Source organism: Cololabis saira, chromosome 4, assembly GCF_033807715.1.
Source record: "Cololabis saira isolate AMF1-May2022 chromosome 4, fColSai1.1, whole genome shotgun sequence".
NCBI classification, from domain to species: domain Eukaryota; kingdom Metazoa; phylum Chordata; class Actinopteri; order Beloniformes; family Belonidae; genus Cololabis; species Cololabis saira.
This window is the reverse complement of record NC_084590.1, coordinates 36,262,150-36,282,514: the sequence shown is the minus strand read 5'-3', so window position 1 is coordinate 36,282,514 and position 20,365 is coordinate 36,262,150. Positions and strand designations below refer to the sequence as shown.

General features: G+C 40.0%; 1 protein-coding gene across 7 annotated transcripts in view; it reads right to left on the bottom strand.

Annotated features, from left to right (window-relative positions):
* Positions 1-20,365, bottom strand: part of synrg (synergin, gamma) — a 41,210-nt gene that overhangs the window by 1,393 nt on the left and 19,452 nt on the right. For 2 of the 7 annotated variants that reach the window (XM_061719627.1, XM_061719634.1), the window contains 9 exons: positions 19,022-19,981; positions 13,973-14,524; positions 12,455-12,618; positions 12,263-12,316; positions 10,258-10,354; positions 8,796-8,944; positions 8,003-8,113; positions 7,850-7,888; positions 3,113-3,145 (listed from right to left, as the gene is read on the bottom strand). In XM_061719627.1, coding sequence (XP_061575611.1) covers positions 3,113-3,145; positions 7,850-7,888; positions 8,003-8,113; positions 8,796-8,944; positions 10,258-10,354; positions 12,263-12,316; positions 12,455-12,618; positions 13,973-14,524; positions 19,022-19,981 — 2,159 coding nt within the window. The remainder of the gene's footprint in view (positions 1-3,112; positions 3,146-7,849; positions 7,889-8,002; positions 8,114-8,795; positions 8,945-10,257; positions 10,355-12,262; positions 12,317-12,454; positions 12,619-13,972; positions 14,525-19,021; positions 19,982-20,365) is intronic. The other 5 variants (XM_061719628.1, XM_061719630.1, XM_061719631.1 and 2 more) reach the window with 5 other exon arrangements.

Here is a 20,365-nt window from a genome sequence, read left to right as displayed (position 1 = left end):
TTGTGGTGTGACCGGGTCTGTGTTTTGGACCTTGACGTCTCTCTAAAAACTGTAAAAAAATAAATAAATCAGTATTTGAGGAAACTCAGCAGTTAATGTTATTTTATGGGCTGTACTTAACCAAACTATTTGTGAACAGCATCAAAACCTACTGAGCCAGAGCAGTAGGTTTGGCAATGAAAACTAGAACAAAACGGCCACCAGTTGAAGACTAATCAGTAAAATAAGCAGGAGGACGAACAGTAACATTAATGTTATTAATGCAACGTTAATTCTTTCCAATTGTCCACCAATGATAACAAAGCTGCTGACGATTACATTTGACTTACGAGTGTTTTATTTCTGCTCTGCAGTTTCACGTTGGTTAACTACCAAATACGATCTGAATTCATAAAAGCTTGTAGCATGTCAGGGACTGACCTGACAAATACAACAGCATATAACACAGGAGACCGTTTAAACGAAGCAGCCACATCTACAGCGCAGCTTCATGTTCAGGTGACACTTGTTATTGTTACAAAAATAACCGTGAGATTAAGAGTCGGTTTTAAACTCTTCTATTTATGTTTTAAAATGATCCCGACGAGCCCGTCAGGGACCAGCCACAGTTTGTACTTTTACGAGAGTCAAACACAGGCCTGTTAGTTGGATGCTACAGAAATGCCCCCTCGGCTGTACTCAAACCACGGTGTGAGGTTTCAGTCCATGTGAAGAGACAAACACAAAATAAGGGTGTAAAAACAAGAAGACAGCAAAGTGGTCTGAGGGAGATCAAATGAGTTTAGAATTACATACATGGTGTGATAAATTTCACAAAAAAAACATTGGTTAGAGACTTAAGTGTAGTTATAAGTCTTGAAGTTGCTTAATTATTTAGATGGCATGTGGAGTTTAGCTTTGATTTGCAGAGTAGAACCTGTTGAGTATCTGATTGGTATTGATCCTACGGTGAAGGTAAAAAGGGTCCTTTTGAATACAAATCTTGCTGGTTTTCGGGCAAAGCAGTTCTGTAGTTGACTGCAGTAATTCCAGTCAAATTACACGCAAGAAAAGTTCTCAGTATGAGAGGCTGTAGAGAGAGGGAGGAAGTGGTTGAAAAAAGCTGAAGAACCGCTCATATGTGAGGACAGGAAAGGTATAAAAAAAAAGAAGCTCTAAATTAACGTCAAACTTGACATCCAATAGGTAGAAACTCCCACCTAGAGAGATGCTGTGCGAGCTGCACAGCCCGCTGTGGATATCTCACTGGTGACATTTAACTCTGTGGGATTGTTTACCAACAATCGTGCACATTTTTACAAACTTGGACTGTTTACTGAGAGTCAACACGGACTAAAGATTGTCCGCAATTATTTTGATGAAAACAAACGGAAAAGATCATTCATGATGCGTCACATTTAATTGTTTGTTTATATAAAACTGTTGAACTTTTTGATTAAATGCATATATCGTGATATTCAGAGAGGCTAGACACCATGAAGGTACAGCAACGGGAATCTCACTCATTCATTCAAGATCAAGTTTTAGTTTAGGTTTTTGTTTTTCTAGCTGGAAACGACAAGCTGATAAACTGTTTCCTTGTGCAACTTAGTTCCAATAAAAAGGGGGAAAACTGTTATTTGGTCCCGACATTAAGAAACTGATTGTCTGTGAGGAAGTCATGAATAATGTTTCTAAAATAGTGAAAAGCTTCTCCATGCATGCTGATTTAATGCAGTCAAGACAGACAGCTGTCAAGGCATGAAGACGAGCACGGTTTCAAGTCTGTACCTCTAATCACATGAAGCCTCGTCGCCTCAGAGGCAGATGGAAAATACATTTCTGGAAACTTGAAAACAAGAAAGAAATACTCTGGGTGACATAAAAACAACCCAAAATATTGGCAAGGCACAGCTAAATGAGCAAAACCGTTCTATTTTTCAAGACCTGTAAGATTCGATTCTGACCTCAAAGAAGAAAGATTGAAGATAAATAAAATATTTGAGGTCTGATCACTTTAAAGCACATACTGATGTGCGATTGATTCACACAAGGTTAAGGTTTTCAGTTCTGATGTACTTCTATCACCGTCCATGTCTTACAGGCATATATTGATCTTTTTATTAATTTATTAAAAAAATGAGGGAAAAAAGGTGGGAGGGTGGGGCTCAGATCCCTACAGCCAAAGCTTTTGATTAATAAAATGATTGAAGTTTGTGTCTGAAAACAACTCATGAGCCGTAGCTGGTCAAATGAAACGTGGCGAACAGACTCCCACTTGAGGTCTTTGTGCAGCTCTGCGCTGGCTCTGGGCCCAGCTGTGGCGCCGCGCGGGCAATCAGGACATGCTAATGCGTGCGGTGTTTAGGAGTTTGCATCCATGGAGAAATAAAGGAGCCGAAGCCAGAGAGGAATGAGTCATGTGCAGTGAATCATCGCCTCCCACACAGAAGCAGAGGGGAGATGCATGCAGAAAGCTACTACTACAAACAAGAGAGAGAAAAAAAAAAAAAACACTAACACTATGACACACCTTTAACTCAAATTCATCTCCACCTGGACGAAAGCGACGCGGATGCTCCGCTGGATGAGGAGGCTGTCTTATGTGAACTGAATGACAGGCTCTTTCACTTTTTCTCACGCGCTGAGTGATCAGAGCAGAGTGATCTCCTTTCGTAGCTCTTTTGTGCTGTGGACTACTTGCCTTCACAAACCTACCCTCAGGACTGCTAAAGATGTAAGCATTGAAGGGAAGGAATGTGAAATTAAAGGGCGGCCACACAAAGATGCACTGTTATACCTCCTGCTTTCACTGCAGAGTCGCTCCTCCCCAACCTCCCCAGCTCAGTGGAGGATAATTACACCTGTATTAACTAGCATTCAGAGAGGCAGCCAATGGCGAGTCTTGTTTAAAGACAATAATAACAATGCTTCTTGAGAGATTGTAAACTGGATTTAGTCAGCTAGAACAAAAAGTAATAATTCACCCAGCATCTGCATCTACAGGTAGAGATCAGGGATTAAGGCTGGGATACTATCTGAATTTCTAATCGATTTTGAGCAAAAGCCTGCCCCTCTATACTAATATCTTCCTATATTCAAATAAATAAATCAAATCAAAAAGCATAATTACCCTTACCATCCTTTCATTGTCTTTAGTCATTACCTGTAAGCACAAGAGCAGTCAGAGAAGTGAGGTTTTCATGCAATGCAGAAAGCAAAAAAAGAGCAGAGTGAGAAGCAAGCAAACATCTAATGCTGCTATTTCACCACTTTTCACAGTATGTTTGCAGGTGAAAACATGAAAGAGTCAAATCCTTTTTTTTTCCTCTTACCCTCAGGGCTCAAACATATTTTCCATCTCAGAATTCAAGATATTTTGGCCCAGATTGATCTAAAATATTGATGGGAGATTTCAGCCACTGTTCAGTATGCTCAGGGAAGCAGATGACTGCAGGTCCATCTGTAAGTTTATATTCAAATCTGAGCTGAACAGAGAAGTAGAGGAGCTACCACTAGTTTGATAGCCCCTTACTGTGCTTATCTTAATAAATCTGCACAGCAGATACTGTTGGACAAGGACCCCCAGTCAGGTCATCAAATGCCATTAAGATAAAGGTTAGAACCTTATAAAGAAAAATCGAATTTGATTTTATCGTACAGTAATGGGCTGCTCCAACAACCTGCACACTGGTCTGCTGCAAATTTTCTTAAAAAAAAAAAAAGCTTGAGTTATGATTAGTAAAATGGATCTTTCGTGTTCTGCAAAAGATTAGTAAATAAACCGAAAAGCAGTTTGCTAATCTCATATTTGACTACTGGGTCGATAGAAAGTGAGATAAGAAGAGTCTACAGCCTTGTGTTTGACATGCCATCTTGTTAATAAAACTATGAATTATTAATGAATAAAAGAAGAAAAAAGTATTTTTAATATTTAATCTTGGATGGTGAAAACTGAGTTTCCATCAATATTTTCCAAAATCTGCCAGGAAAAAAAACAACATAATTTCATCAGCCTGTGAAGGAGGCGTAAACAAATCAGGTACAATGAGAGCATCAATTCTAGAAAGAAGACGACGTGGTGTGACATGTAGATATGCGTCTTTAAACGAGCAGAACACGCTCGATCCTCGCATGATCGCGATTCCTTCAGGCGAACCCATAATCGTGCTCCAAGGTGGCAACACAGAAATATTTCGAGCCGTCTGTGTGGCAGAGAGACTAGGGAACAGTCGAATAGTAGGATAAATATATTTATTTATAATATTTTTCCTGAGTTCATAATTTTCTTACTTTATTTCTGTATACCAATTCAAGATTATGAACAAATTAAAAAGTTGTACTATTAAGTCAGTGATGGATTCCTTACAATTTTTGGATAATAGATAAAACGGTAATCAAACAAGTCTATAATTAAACTAATCACGTGTTTCACATCTATTACAGACCAAGAGGTCATTCAGATTGATGGTTTAAATCAGGACTTAAAAAAAAAGAAGAAAGAAATCACAAGCTTTCATATCCACACTTACAAGGTCAAATGGAAGCTGTACAGAGAAATTTAAATGTAAATTAGGAGCTGAACCGGAGCTACTGAGCACTTTGATGCCACATCGATACCTTGTCCTTTATTTATCTTTGGTAAAAAAAAAAATAAAAAAAAACTAACTCTGCACCTCTTCAGCAAAGGACAATACAGCAATCAGTGCTCTCTGCTTGGGTAAAGCTCTTCTGTCTCTACATCATACTCAGACAGGATTCTTGTGTCTGTTTGGCTCCTTAAATTTGAAGGTTTGCCAAAAATAAAATGAAAAGATTAGTTATTAATCTCATGCTTGTGGCACACAGACAAAACAAAGCCATATTAATTTCAGCCTGCCTCTGTGCACTCAAGAACGAGCCGTATGAGACAGCGTGTTGATGTGTGCAGGTCTGTTATCTACTGACGTTTAAGCAGCATCTGCTCGCTGCCTAGCTGCCTCTCAGTCAGCCACATCTTGCCTGGACTATTCATATGGCTCCGTCTGAGTGGCAGAAGGATAACGGGACACGATCTGCGCCACCGTCCTACCCTCTAAACCGCAGGGTCTGAAAACCCCATTAATGGCCCACATTGATGGAAATCACAGCTGCCGAAGTCTAGAAGATAGATACACAGCGGCTCTGCACAAAGTGCCCCAGTCAGAGAACAGTTATTAGAAACACTGAAGGTTGTTAGTTGAAAGAGGAGAGGTGAGTAGTTACCTCGAGATTGAGGTGACAGAACCAAAAAAGAAAAAAAAAATGAAACAAGCCCTGCTACCCTGAAGAACCAATCCCAGAGTCAGCACATCCACCCTGAGGTGCCAAAGTGACAACTCTATCCACTCTCACTTATTTCAGAGTGCACATTGTTATCTTTGGATACTTTTTAGTCATACTATAATACACATGGTGGGAGACAACCGAATATTATTAGTACCTGTCCAATCAGAGCTTAAAAACCACGTTGAAGCGTGGCAGCTCTGTCAAACTGATTTTCCTCACAAATGTGGAGGTCTATTATGATAAATATCTGCTATTTGGAGTTGCAGAAACATTATGATTAAACATTGCCAGCTCTAAAGTAAAAGAAAAACAAGCTGGCCAACTAGTTTTACAATAGTTATATTCAAAGAAAGCTTAGTCTACAACAGTACATTACTTTCTCTACTCTGCAGCAGCCGACTTTTGATGCATTCACTCCTGATAAAATCTGTCCTACTCTTTACTGGATTAGCTGGTTTAGACTTCGGCTAGTCCTGGTTGATGAAGATGACAAACGTTTTAGACACAGTGGAGTTACAGATTTAACAGTGTGTCTTTATATGTTTGATGAATATTTATTATTATATAGGTAATAACACTAGTTTATGATCATAGTTTGAGTCAATCTGCCAGAGTCAGTCCTCAATATCTAACTGCACTCCCATTTTCTGTGCTTTGTATTTTTATGCAGCTGAAATTTCAACGAAGCCATTATTTCAGTAACAACAGTGTCAAAAGCAGTCACTGATTTTCCAGATTAAACATCACCTGTATTTATTATGTGAAATGAAATGAGAAAGCGAGGTGTGTGGGCTGGCTGCAGCTGCTCGGTAGGGCAGGCAGAATTGAGTGGAAAAAAATGCATCCGGTGGTGGCAGAGCTTTTCTTGCGACAAACCTAAAACTGCGACAGTATTATAATAAAAATGAAAATGTATTTTTTAATGCTATATGGTCACCAACTGGTCAGTAATAACCAGAAGCTTTATGCAAGTCAGCGACTCACCATGTGGCCCACAAACAGAGGAAACGTGAAGGAGGGTGTGTGAAAGGGAGAAACACCACATCAACGCACAGCGCAAGAAATGTGATTGGTAGATTTGATTTTCTTTTTCGAATTTCCCGCTTCTATTTCTTCAATGTTCGCAAAGCGGGTGGATATCTGCTGCGATATCTGCAAATATTACTGATTGCTGACATTTATCAGGTCCAACTTACGTAAAATATAATTTAACTGCGTCATTACCATGTCTGAGCAACACAAAACAGAAAAAAAAAAAAAAGTAAAACTTGGCACTGCGAGGTACGATGCGGCAGAAAAAAATGCTGCCACCTAGTGGTTGGTGGTGTAGTTACATAGTGACACAAACAATTAAGGCTGAGTTATGGTTCTGCGTCAAAACGACACCGTGCGTACGCCGTAGGGTACGCATTGACGCAGACCACACGCCGTCACTGACGCCGTCACTGACGCGCACCTCCCAAAAATTGTAACTACGCGTCGAGGCGACGCAGACCACACGCAGACCGAGAGGGCTGTGATTGGTTCGCTTGGTAGCAACGTATTTCCGGTTTCCGGTTTGAAGCAGTCATGAACTTTCAGCGCTCTTTTCTTCGTGTATGTGTGATTTTTTTTTGTTTTGGTTTTTTGCACAATAGTTGTCCTTATCTCTTTGATTCACTGTGACCGGAAAAGTCGGATAAACCATTCAGGAAAATATTGCGACTTGGCGGTCGCGGGGGGTACTGCACCACGGCGAAATGGAGTGACGGAGAAGTCCGAAGGGTTCATGACGGCGTCACGGTGACGGCGTAGGCACGGCGTCGATTTGACGCAGAACCATAATTCAGCCTTTACACAGAAGTATGAACGGCAGTTACAGCGCTGGGGTCGTGCAGCCATGTGTCACTGCTACGTAGAAGCATACATCAGGCTTAAAATAGCGGCGCATGCACAGAGTGCCCGTAAAAACAGCTTCATGTGACAATTGAGCACTGTATGTAGTTATAAAACTAGTGGGCTGGGAAAAAAGTATAAGAAATTATTAAAAAACTTGCTGAGCCAACATTAGCCCAAATATGGACAGAAAAATATATATTATATTATATTTTATGTCATTCTGTTTAGATATTTACTAAAAACTTTACTATTTTATGCAGTAATTGTGCCCACTATTCTTGTCAGCATGTTCTTGCATCATGTGACGTTTGACAGGTGTAAATTAATAATAAAAGAGGGAGTGACTCTGGCTAATGCCCGAAGAAATTAGAAAAATCTTCTCAAAACGCAGTAAAAGCATTTGTCATGTTGTCTTTTTACTATTTTCAATTGTAGAATTCAAATCTTTGCACTCTTATGTCACTGAGAATGTACTCAGCAAACCAACTTTTTGGAAAACTGAGTTTTAATGATTCTAGCTGTGAAAAAAAATAGTGTTGTTTGCCAATAATAGAGGAGCTGTGCAGAAGTGAATCTTGTCACTTTGGCCCCCTGCAGGGTCCGTCTGTAGGAAGAAAACAGTTCCCCCAGGCCCCAAGAGAAAATAAGTGGAGTAAGATTTGGATGACAGTTCGCTGTTTCATACTCGTTTAAACAGACGTCCAATAGCGCTTTCTTCTTTGTTCTGCAAAATGTTTGAAAGTCAAAGAAATGTCAGTTTTTATCCGCTGTTGATGGGCACAACATTAATGTAGAAGTGTATCCCACACAGTTATTCTGTGTGTTTGTGCACACAAACCTTGCTGCGGGCGTCAACGTTGAGCAGACAAACTCCACAAGCCAGCTCCTTGGCATTTTTGATGCCATGCCTCAGAATACAGGAGGAGAAATCTAGGGAGCTTTCATCAGGCTGCACACACACACACAAACACACGCGCTAAATTACTTCCTGCCGGAGGGCAAAATGTAGTACTTTCTATTCTTATAATAACAACACTGACAACAAGTCTGCTTATATTAAACATTTCCTTGCTTAATCTACTATTTATACAGATTTTTCTACAGATTTTGACAGCATGCAATAAAAATAAACAAAACCTGTGTTTATATCTTTTCTTTTCAGGACAAGATCTACCTGTATACTTCAATTAAACATTCATTGCCTTTTGTCTCTGCCACCCTCCTCCAGATATGGCATCAGTTTAACCTTCTTCAGCTTAAGAACTCCTCTACTGGCTCTATAAACGAGCACTATGCTCGTTTTTCTGTTTAGCAGACACTAGCAGACAGCTGAGTGAATAAATCTATGCAATCCTTGTCTTTCCTGTTGATCCCAACACTGTCCTGTCTAAAGACTTTAGCTGCATCAAGTCCAAGTCAGCCAGTCATTGATTAAACCATAATGGAGCAACAATTCCAGATGTGCTAACACATTGTATTATAAGCTGGAGATATATTATGAATTGATCTCCGATACTCTTTTAACGCGTGCACCTGAATGTGAATCGTTGCTAATAGAGGCCAGTTAAAGTCTGCTGTCTGTCTGCATGAATCTGGTTTTCTTATCTGCCCTGTGTCTTTGAACATCTTACTGTGAGCTTGGCCAGTGACATGAAGCCGATGAGGTTGTTCCACACACGGCTGATGTCCTTCAGCAGCTGCTGCAGCTTCTCAGAGCAAACTGCTGTTGCCTTGATGCCCAGCTCCACCCGCCTGGTTACGCGATATACTTCCACCACACCTGACAGACAAAATACAACACTGATGAGGAAGGTGTTTTATCCCATAAACAATCCCTCACATTTACTCGCTACAAAAGAATGTCGTGAGCTTTCAAATGGTCATGTATGACTTTATTGGCTACAATTTTTGTAGCTGTAATTTGTATTGAGTAAAACTCATGAAAGCATGAAAATTTAAAAACCACAGACTACTGACTGAAGCAACGTTGCCAGACGTCTTTAGCTCAGACGTTCCCGCTGCAGGCGTACAGGTTAAGTCTCTTTTACAGTACCGTCCAAGATTTACCTCTGTTTAGACTCTTGCTCTTTCACACACTTCATTTCAGTTCCAACGTTACTTTATTGAGTCTCTTAGACCCATCTGCCACGATATCCACTGTAGCTGTGTGAACTAGTTCCTTCATTGTTGTTGTCTGCGATATGCAGTCGTTGCAAAAAGGCAACCAGGATGGGAGTTCAAAGTTACTTTGGCTGGTTCTGGTTGCCAGCAGAGAGGACTGCTAAACACCTAGACGACATTTCAACATGAAAAAAACTAAGTCCCTTGTGCTGCTTTATTTATAGACCGACCTTCTGCCTCCATAGACATCTGTATGGGAAACAGCACGCTGCAGTCTGGTAGAAATCAATGTGTTATAAAATATTGTTATTACAGACCTTTTTTTTTTTTTACATTAATCTTTGCAAAGATCGCACTGGAAATTGTAACTGAAAATTTGATTCCACTCTGAGGCATAACAGGAGAATCCTAATAATAATAAAAAAAAAAAAGATAATTCTAATATAAATTCTTTTAATGCTAATAATCTAAAATCATATAGATACAGTAATATATAATTGCCCCTTGTTTTTTTTTTTCTTCAGATAAACACATTGATAGAGCCATGTACAATTTAATCTTTAGAAAGTATTCTTTTCAAGAATTTCTCACCACTTTTTGAATCAAGATTTTATTTCATGACAGACCATCTCGATGAAGCCAACTGTCCCATTTTTTGGGGGAATTATGTAAAATTCTGTTTTTGGTAATGTTATGGCAAACATTCATATTTTTTGACACCTTTCTAATCTCTGCAGCTGCCCTTGTTACCATCGACACACCACTTCTGTCAGTAGATCCTGAGCCATGGTTGCTTTATTTATTTGCAGGTAGTTGCCAGAAAGTATCATTCAAAACAAAGTGTTCGATTTCTTTTACTTTTTATACACTCTTCAGCCGTTTTCCCTAGTTTCGTCTTGGCATGTTCACAGCTTGATAACGGAGAGCCGTGGTGTGTTGATGGTGAGAGTGTGTGAGTGTGCAGTTTCTCACCCAGCAGGTACTCCATGCCCTGAGCGGACTGGATGACCTCGGTGCAGACAGCCGAGCTGCTGATGCCGTTCAGGGTGTTGTTGGCTTTGCTGATGACCTTAATGTGAAGAGACAGAAGCCGTTGGGTCACACACAATACTTTTGCTCATCATAATCTCCATTGCTGTAAAATAGCTGACTCCTATCATATGTATTAAAAACCTAAGTCCATGCTGTGAGTCCTTAAACCAGGGGTATTCAACTAGATTAGGCAGGGGGCCACATCTGCAAAAGGACTGAATTAAGAGGGCCACACGTGCACAAAGCGCGCAGGTGGAAAATTTGTTTTCAAAATGTATTTTGCACTCAAAGACGAAGATTTATGTATATATAATACATTTGTGCACAGGAATGAGCAGGAGAATACATCTGTCTAGTTAACGTATGAATTATGTATTGTCTCCAGATTTAGTCATTGTGAATGTTAAATATAATATTCAGATAAAGAAATTATTTTAAATGCAAGTTCATTTTGAAACCATGCATTGTGCAAACTTAATGAAGTTGATATTGACCTACTTTTAATAAAACACACCATAATGACAAAGCACAACTTTCCAGCAAGATTTCCTTATTTGAATATTATATTAAGCATTGAGCACAAGCATTTCAGTCCATAGTAGCCAGTTTGATGTTATAAATAACCAACCAAAATATTAACCATAAGCTCCTTTATTTATGACACATCTGTGCATTATATCAGTAAAACAAAACAATCATGAAATTATAGGAGGCTTAGAAGTTCATCTGAAATGCAAAGTCCTCATTTAGAGATTCAAATGAAAAAAATTTCAGGCCAATCCTAGAAGCCTAATGATGTAAACAAGTCCTCTATAAACGGAGGTTAATAACAAATAATGTGACAACATTATCACTGTGCAACACTGGCAAAAAACATCTCCAACAGAGATTAACATGTACAAACACTGTCCAATGAATCATTAACCAACTGAAAAGGCTACCAAGCATCTTAAACTTGTATTAATTATCAAAATGCTATATGTAAACCATGTTAGTTTCACTTACTTCGTCACTTCCGGCCGGCGGCCAGAAGTGACGTTAAATGCAACGATATATAAAACGATTTAATATATATTAAAAACATTAATAACTAGGTATGTCTCTATACATTTTTGGCCGATACCGATGTTTTGAAAATGCCGTGATCGGGCCCGATCGATCGGGACAACACTAACTACTCCCCCCCCTTTTTTGAAATATGACCAGGGGCCACATAAAAGCTCCTGGCGGGCCGCAAGTGGCCCGCGGGCCGCCAGTTGAATATTAAACCATCAGAAGAGGTATCCTGTTGTTGAAAAGATGCAACTCTGTTTCAGAAGGGTTAAAGTACTGGGCTACATCAAGCAAAGAAAGTAATTGCTGAAACTATTTAAATGTAAAATCATTCAAGCCTTCAGAAAAGGAAGAAAGTTTTCCATCAATTTATGAGGTTGAAATTGTGAAAAAGTAGCTCAGGGAGCAGGAAACATCCCTTTCACACATGAATCGGCCACTACAGAATCAAGACCTTGGTCACAAAGAATATTTGGGATTTACTGGAGAAAGGTTTATCCTGCTCTCAAATAACATCAAAGCAAAAAAAAAAAAAAGTTAGCAACTCTGTGGACAGAAAAAAAACCCATTCTGGTATTGTATGAGATTGCATGCTGTAATAAAAACATAGTTTCCCAAACTGTTTTCATGTGTTCTTTTCTTTCTCTCAAGTTAAAAAAAATTATTTAAGCTGTACATGGTGTGTCTTTCTCCAAGAATAACTCCAGGAATAATAAAACCGAATAAATAGCCTATAATTACAATCCCAGGAATAAAGAGGACCTCCAGAACAGGAAAAGGCCTGGTGGATAATAAGGTCCCTTTGGTTAATTTAATTATTCTACTTCATTTGTATTGTTGGTCCACAATTAAGTGCACATAATTAAATGCAGGACAAAAACAAAATACAGACCTCCAGAGCACTCTCCAGACACCTCTGCCACTCATAAGCGTAGCGCTCACTCTCCTGCAAACACATTATCTCAAGTGAACACAAAAGCAAAACAGAAAAAAAACAGTATTTCTGTGGCCTTTAACAGACCTGAGCACTGGGCTAAAATCAGCTGGCTAATGCCAGCACCCAAACACCTGGGAGCCTCCTCACCTCCACCTCTCCAGTCAGGTCTTTGTACTTGTCCCTGATGACAGGGAGGACAGGCCTCTCGCTCAGGGTGTTGGATCGGTCTCTGAAAGGCTGCTCTGGAGCCGGAGATGGGGGTGAGCGCCGAATCTCCTTCTCGCCTAAACTGTGACTGCGTTTGTGGGAGCCTAAGGAAAAGACAGGAAACAAACGCAGGGTGAATAATTTAAGAGCGAGTCAGAGAAATCATGTGGTAAGAGAGATACGCAAACACATTTATAACTCTCGCTCTGAGCTATGAACCTGTTTAATTAGTATTCTTCTATGTTTTGGTATCTAATTCTTCCCTGTCAGTTCAGAAAGAATATATACTTAATTTGTCACAAAATATATAATAAGATACAAAACGGAGCCACAAATGTGATGTGAGGGTTTGAATAATTCATAGGAATTCATAGACGGACAAATCCTGGCAAGGTAACACAACAAAACACACACAAATGCATGCTAAATCCAAACTGTATGTGTGTGTTTGATGAGATCATCCAGATGCAGGTGCTCCACTCCCAGTTATTCCACTATCCATTTTCCCCTCGACCACTTACACCAGCACAAAGCTGGACCTTGATAAGATTACTGCCCAGTACAGTAGAGAGGAGTTAATGAAGCCCTGTTCCTCGCTCAAATTAAATCAGACACTAGGACATGAGTCTGTGGGGCTTCTATCGTGGTGCAGCAAGCTGTTATTATTAATTATTTGTAGAACTTGACACCAGCAAACAGCAGAAGGAAGAATGAGCAGCTTTAATGTGGATACGGTTAATTTCTGCTCATGGATTTGTTGGCTTCTTCTAATCCATCTCACCAGTCAGTGCCATTGGGGCAGAACTGTCATCTCAACACCACCATCTAATGTCTGACAGCTTTACTACAGATCTGGTGGAGCCAGCGAGTCGTGGCGTCATGAGATGCCCGAGGACCAATTTTAAACAGCAAAAGAGCTTCAAGTAGCCAAAGAAAGTCTGTGTTTTTGCCTTGAAAAGCAGCTGAGTTTAGTTTAGTTTAAACATTTAGCAATTATCATCTTTTTCTGTGTTCAAATTATGTGTGAATAAAATATGGGTCTACATCAACAAGTTAACAACTTTGATAGCTAAAGTTTTGTCACACACAATAGCGTACATTAAGTTGAACTATCAAACGTAGGAATTGAAAAGTCAACTGCAAAGAGTTTCTGCTGTCTGTTTGAATTGAGTCATTTATCAAATAATCACCAAAAGTTATAGTTTCCTTCAGAATACTATATTTAATTTCAAATGATTGACCGTAATTGCAGATTACTTTTTTTTGTTTATAATTCAATTAACTGCCTCAACTGCAGCTTCGCAGGTATCCCAAACTTACATGAAAAACACTTGACAACAAACTCAGGAATTAATCAATCGATTTTTCCATTCAAGACTGATTGATCTAGATGAAGTAATTCTTGAAGACAATTGCAACGTGTGTTTTTCATGTGGTAGGATCAAATTGAAGGCTCACCTTGAACAGACAAGTCAAAAGTTGCCAGCTCATTCTTGATCATCTCCTCGCTGGACTTGACTTTGGCCTGAGAGCTGGCTTTGAGAAAGTCAGACTTGCCAAATTTCGGCTTGTCCCCTTGGAAGGCGCCGAACTCATCAGAGGCCTCGCTTTGGTTTCCCTCTGAACCGGCTTCACCGGTGGCAGCAGGTGAGTCCGACTTTTCAGAAACAGTACTTGCGAAGTCTCCGAAATCATCCTCGTTACCGACGCCGCCTTGGTCACTGGAGCCAAAATCAGCGAAGGCCTCAAACTTGTCATCTGCAGCTGAGCCCTGCTCTGCGGCTACGGAGGTGGGGATCTTGGCTATGGAGCTGCTCGAGACGTTTTCAGTGCTGCCAAAGCTCAGTTCCTTCCTCTGTGACGGGACTAAAGATGGAAGGGAAGCTCCTTCCAAGCCCTGCGGCCTTCTGACCTCACCGGGCAGGCTTTCATCCCGGTCTGACCAGTCATAGCTGGCCAGGGTGCTGAGGGCCGACGTCCCAAAGGGGTCAAATTTCATGTCGTCTCCTTCTGTAACGACAACACAGACTTACGAGTGGTTTCAAAGATAGGAGGAGGAAAAACAAGCCTGTGAGGAGGATTGAGAGTTTTCTGTGATTACTAGTTCACCAATTCTTCTAACTAACAAACAAAAACATTATCTAGCTTTTCTGATTTGCAGAAAGACAACTGTTTAATTAATTAATTTGAATTCAAATGTCTTGTTTCTCATCATTTAAAAATGTTTCTAAGCAAAATCAGTTTGTCTACATATCATCTTAATAAAGAAAAGCAAAAAGAGTCCCTGAAGAAACCCTTATTTGTTGGAAAAGAGTTGGAAAAATAACTTGCTTTCAGAAAGAGATATTCCTGCCACTTTTTAAAATCCACATTACCGTAACTTGGGTATTACTGCACTGAAGGCGCGTATCAGTACTTCATTACACTGAATAATCAGTGTGTTTATGAGAATTTTGTGCAGAAAATATCTTTGTTCAAAGGTTTGCTGAATTCGTAGGTACTTATTTTGAAGTAAACAAACAATCTATGTGGTGACATTGCAACCCTGTGAGTGCTCTCCGAAATGCCTGATTATGTGCTTGACCCACTGATTGTGTATGTAGGTATCAGTGAAATGTGTGTGTCAAAGAGAGAGACGGGTGGTGACTGAAGAACAGCATTGCATTCAGCTCTGTGGTACTTGATCTCACCATTTTGGAAAGTAGAAAAAAATATGAGTGGGATGCCAAATAACTGTGTGAGTGGTTGTTAATATACCTGGGAACCCCTTTCTATCATTAACTTGATCATTTACAGACAAATAAAAAAAAAACAGAGACTTGTTTTGTCATTACAAGGTTAAACAAGTCGTTTCACTTTAAAATCATCATATGCATATTAACAGAAAATCCCCCCCCAAAACAAACGAATTGTGCACAATCACATAAACCAGCACGTCTCATCCTCACACTTATACCTACCAATGAGGTTGCAGAAAGCCTTCGTTCCTCTCACACTGTAGAGAAGTCTGTTCAATAAATCATTTCTTGTTTTTTTTGCCTGAGGTGCAAAATATTCATCCTTCTGCAACACTGACATTTCTATCTTTTTTCCCCTCTTCTCGAGCTTTATGACAACACTGGCCGCGTTCGCTGGCGATAAACAGCTTTGCAGACAAAAATCAGACTTGATTTCTGTAAACTAAATGCAATCTGAAGGATTTTGTCTCGAGGCAGACACTCTGACAACATCGGGGAAAATAAATCAATCTTTCTTGCCACTACATGTGCTCTGTTTCTCTTTATGTTTTGATCACTTTCTGTAAGACTAATATTAAGTGACGGCTATAAAGCTTGCACACTTTTGTCAACATTTAAGCAGCACCATTTTAGTCTCCCTCACACTCACAAACTCGTATTTCTACTTTGTTGAACCCCTCCTATTTTGCTTGGCAGAAACCTCAAATGCAAGCAGCAATTTGTGAAATTGACAAGGATCTACAGCTGGACACCTTGTGTTATCAGGTTACACCTCTCAAGTAAGGAAAGGAAAAAAATAAGACGGTACGCATTTCAGCAATACCAATAGTAATATTTATTACGACAACATGAGTAGAGAGAAAGAGAGAAAGATCACAAAGTACTGTGAAAGAGGTCTATCATTACAAGAGGCTTGTCAAACTAACACTTGTAAAATTAGTTTTCAGTCATTTTTGAATACAAGAGCATGCAGAGTCAGGAGAAAAGGAAGAAAACAAACAGCGAGAACTAAAACAAAGGTCATCCGAGGATAAATAAGCAGAAACCAGAGAGAAGGCACATTCACAGACTAGAATCAGTAGTTCTGGGGAGATGAGAAAACTTTTTCGACTATAAGGATGTTAAGCAACAGATGTTTTCTTGGAAAAGTCTTGAATACAGAACACTTGGATAGTCTGGTTGATGAGATATTTCAAAGAACAAGGCAGGAAGCATTAACCCTTTGAGGACTTGAGGAGAATCACTGGCAGAGCATCGCAAGAATCATAACGTATAAAAGCTTTGGGGACAGTGAGATGGCTGCAATTTATTCAATTATTAAACAGGATGATAAATAAATAGATAAATAAATAAATAGGTAAGGGAATGAGATCATGATACTTGCCATAATCAAGTGCATCAGTCTAGTTCAAGCACTCAAAGGGTTACAGAAATCAAAGAGAGCCATCTTACACCTGACATCCCAGCAAGGGATTTAATTACATCTAATCACAGATGCAGGGACAGATTTAAAGAGACAGTATCCCTTTTTCTCTTGCTACAATGAATATTTTTCTAAGCAAGTAAATGAGCGCAAACTCTTATGATTCCCTAATTCAGTAAGATATCAACTTCAGAGCCATTTTTACCTAAAATATTCGAACCTTACTAAATACTGCAGGCTACATGTAATCTATTTACTTGGCAAATCACAAGACCAAGGAGTATTTATAGTTTCAAAATAATAGTTCATATTCCTGGAGTAAAAATACATTATTAAGTCTGAAAGGTAACAGTTTTCCTCTGATAAAAACAACTTGCAGTACTTTTTTGTATTACGTTCTTGTCAATTTCACAAATTGAAAAAGCAGGCACACTGCAGCAAACCGCAAGGCAGGAAGGGTAATATTGACTTCAATATGTTCTCAGAGAGCCAGACCATCAAGCCACATGTGATAAAGTCATGCTCTGATATCACAAATAACAATTTCATTACAAATAAAAAAACTAAATAAATAAAAAATCTGATTCCTTTTGTGACTCAAAAGGAATCTCACAAAAGAAATACTGTCTCTTTAAGATTACATACATTTCCAGAAACACAGAGCAAAAGCTGGATAGAGGTGTTCAACCCGCTCGGCCTGCTACAGTTCAACAGGTTGGTGCAACAGCTCTCCAAGAAAAGAAGAGTAGATTTAAAAAAGAAAGAAAAGGAAATGGGAAACTGCTGTTACAGTAGCATAACGTTTCTTAGGAATGTATCGATGTTAAAGCGGGTGTCCTCTTTGCCTGATCAGCAGTTTAAATGTTTGGCTGCAGCTCCATGAACTGTTTGTTTGCTCCCAGTGCAGAGAGGCGTGTTTGGATTAAACCAAAGTTTGACCACTGCACAGAAACTGAAATAAGGCAATGGGGATGTTTATATTCATGTTTTCCTTGAGTGAAGGAAACAATTCTGAACTCCTAGCGTGAAATGGTGTAGTATGCATCATTTGTATGTGTTAACAAATATGTGGAAATACTCATGACTGAATGTGCAAATGTTGTCAGATAAAGATTTTTCCTGCTTCTTTTAGCTTCTTAAAAAATGCCAGAGCTTTAAGATAAAAACTGTGAATACTTCACCTGACAGCAGTTACTCACAGTCTTGTTTTACACCACATAACGGTGTTGAGTACAATGAAACATGAGCCATGATGTTGATGAACAAACAATAAGCTGAGGATGGAGAAGAAGAGGAAGTGTTGACATGGAGATGACTTGATTATGAAGGAAACTAGTTGATTTCAATTTGAAAGATTAACCAACAACAAATATTTTTGTAAGCCTGAACTCCACTTTCACTGAAGTGAGGTAGGCGATAAACTAGAGAAGCAATAATCTAAAACATCTTTTTAATAGGACATTCAATCCTAGTAACACTGCATGGTTGGAAATAAAGAAAATACTGCAGTGATATAATAACTGATGCATGCATTAACGTTCAAGCACTCAGGTCTGAAGTTTTTATTGCATCCAGTTATAATGTTACTCTATTAAAATAACCTCTTCAGGTTTTGCGTGCAAAATTTCCTACTAAGGATAACATTGCATTTCCAGCTAGTCTAAATTTTATTTTCTGATGTGCCTTTAGAAAACAAGAGCTAAAAACGGGGTAATACTTTCATCTACCGTACAAAAACCTGTGACTGGAATGAATAAGATGATCATCGATGCTCAAGGCCTTCTGCACTGATCTGTACTCCACTGCACCTCCTGTTGTGCTGCTCAATACATCAACTCAAGCACACAAAAATGGTATCCTGAAATGCAATTGTCCCCCACTGCAGCATGAACAGAGCCAACACAAGTCATTACCATAACCAGACCGAGAGCAGCCAGGAATCGTGTTTATGGACTCTCACTGCCAACTTATCAAATCACTTATAAATAAATAGAAATACGGGTGAGGAGCGTTCTGTCACTTTGGTGACAGAATATACAGGACAGGGCAGGGAATGTGGACATGAGAAAAAAGAGAAGACATTGAGGATATAATTAAATAATGTATGTTAAAATGAAAGCTGAAATGTCAGATGAAATTCATGAGGCTAATCTGATATGTTATTTGTGTGTTGCCTTCAGCATTTTAGCATATTCAATTCAACGAGGATTCTCATTGCTTCCACCTTGACTACTCATTGGGCAATCATAAGTGGCTCCTCTGAGGAGGAAAAGATGGCTGGCCTTAGAAATAACACTGTGTGTGACTGGGCAGAGCCTCACCAGAGCAAACGCACTAGTTCCTCACCTGTAGCAGGGGGCTGGTGAGCTGAGAGGCCCGGCAAATCCAGAGAGCTGTCTGACATCACGTGCTTCAGGTCTCCACCCATGTCTGAGAGCTTCATGTCCAGCTGCACTGAGAGTGCGTCCTCGGAGTCGTCCTTCCCGACGCTGCTCCCACCAATGGACGGGAGGTCCAGGGATTTGACGGAGGCAGAGTCTTCCTTAGCCTGTTTGAATGCGGCTACTTTATCCACCAGAGTCTTTTCTGAAGCCCCGAGAGCTGTGCAGAATTTCGATGACTGAAAATCGGCAAAGTCGTCCGTGTCGCTCTTGAGAGAAGAGAAGGAGCCGCCGCCGCTCTCTTTGGCGTCATCGTAGGCGAGGCCTCCTTCCAGGGACAGCTGTTTGAAGACGTCATATTTATCTAAGCTCTGCTGAGGTTGCTGCTGTGTGGAGGACTCCCCTTGGACCCCCGTGTTGCTCTCGCCTTTGGGCTCTCCACCAGAACTGCCAAATGCCATGAAGTCTGCAAAGTCATCCTGAGGTGCTGCAGCGGCTCCGCCTGCTGCTGAAGTCTGAGTTGTGTCAGACGAGGAGCCAAAGAGGGCAAAGTCACCAAAATCATCTGCACCTCCACCTGGGGGTTTTGTACCACTTGGTAGCAGCACTAGAGAGGGGGGCACAGATGCAGAGGGGAATGTACTGTGTTTTGTCTCAGTGGGGGCAGGAACAGAGGGAGCCATAGAAGAGAAAAGGTCCAGGTCGGCCATGTTGAGAGGGTTTTTGGGCTGAGAGAGTGATACTGCGGGCTGTTGCTGCTGTGGAAGTTGCTGTAGAGACTGGGAGTTTGGAAAAGCAGAGGAAAAGGTTGGTTGAAAGGTCTTGGCCTGATCTGAAGGGTCTAGTGGAGAGATGCTGTCGGCGGTTTTAAAGTCTGTGAAGCCGTCATCAGCGCTGACAGACTTGAAATCTGCAAATCCTTCCCCTGTAAACCAGAGGATCTAAGATTAGTAAAAGACATAAAAATCTCAACTCCAGAAACAATTTACAATCCTGCAAAAGAAAAGGCTAGTGGATTAGTTACAGTATGCCTCCTCTCCACTGAGAACGATAAACATCTAGCCTTGTGATGAACTGTGCAACCTGATCTCACAAAGATCCGTGAAATGCCCACGACCTCTCACCACCATTTTCCGTGGCACCAACACGGAAATGGTAAAATTCAATGGGCTCCGTTGTCGTGATATATACACGGATTATTACATTATTATTATGTATATATTATTCTTTATTATAGTGGCTAAGTTATGAGTTTTTGACGCGCAAGTTACTGTCAGTTTGTAAAAGCATGTTTTTAACGCTGTTTTAA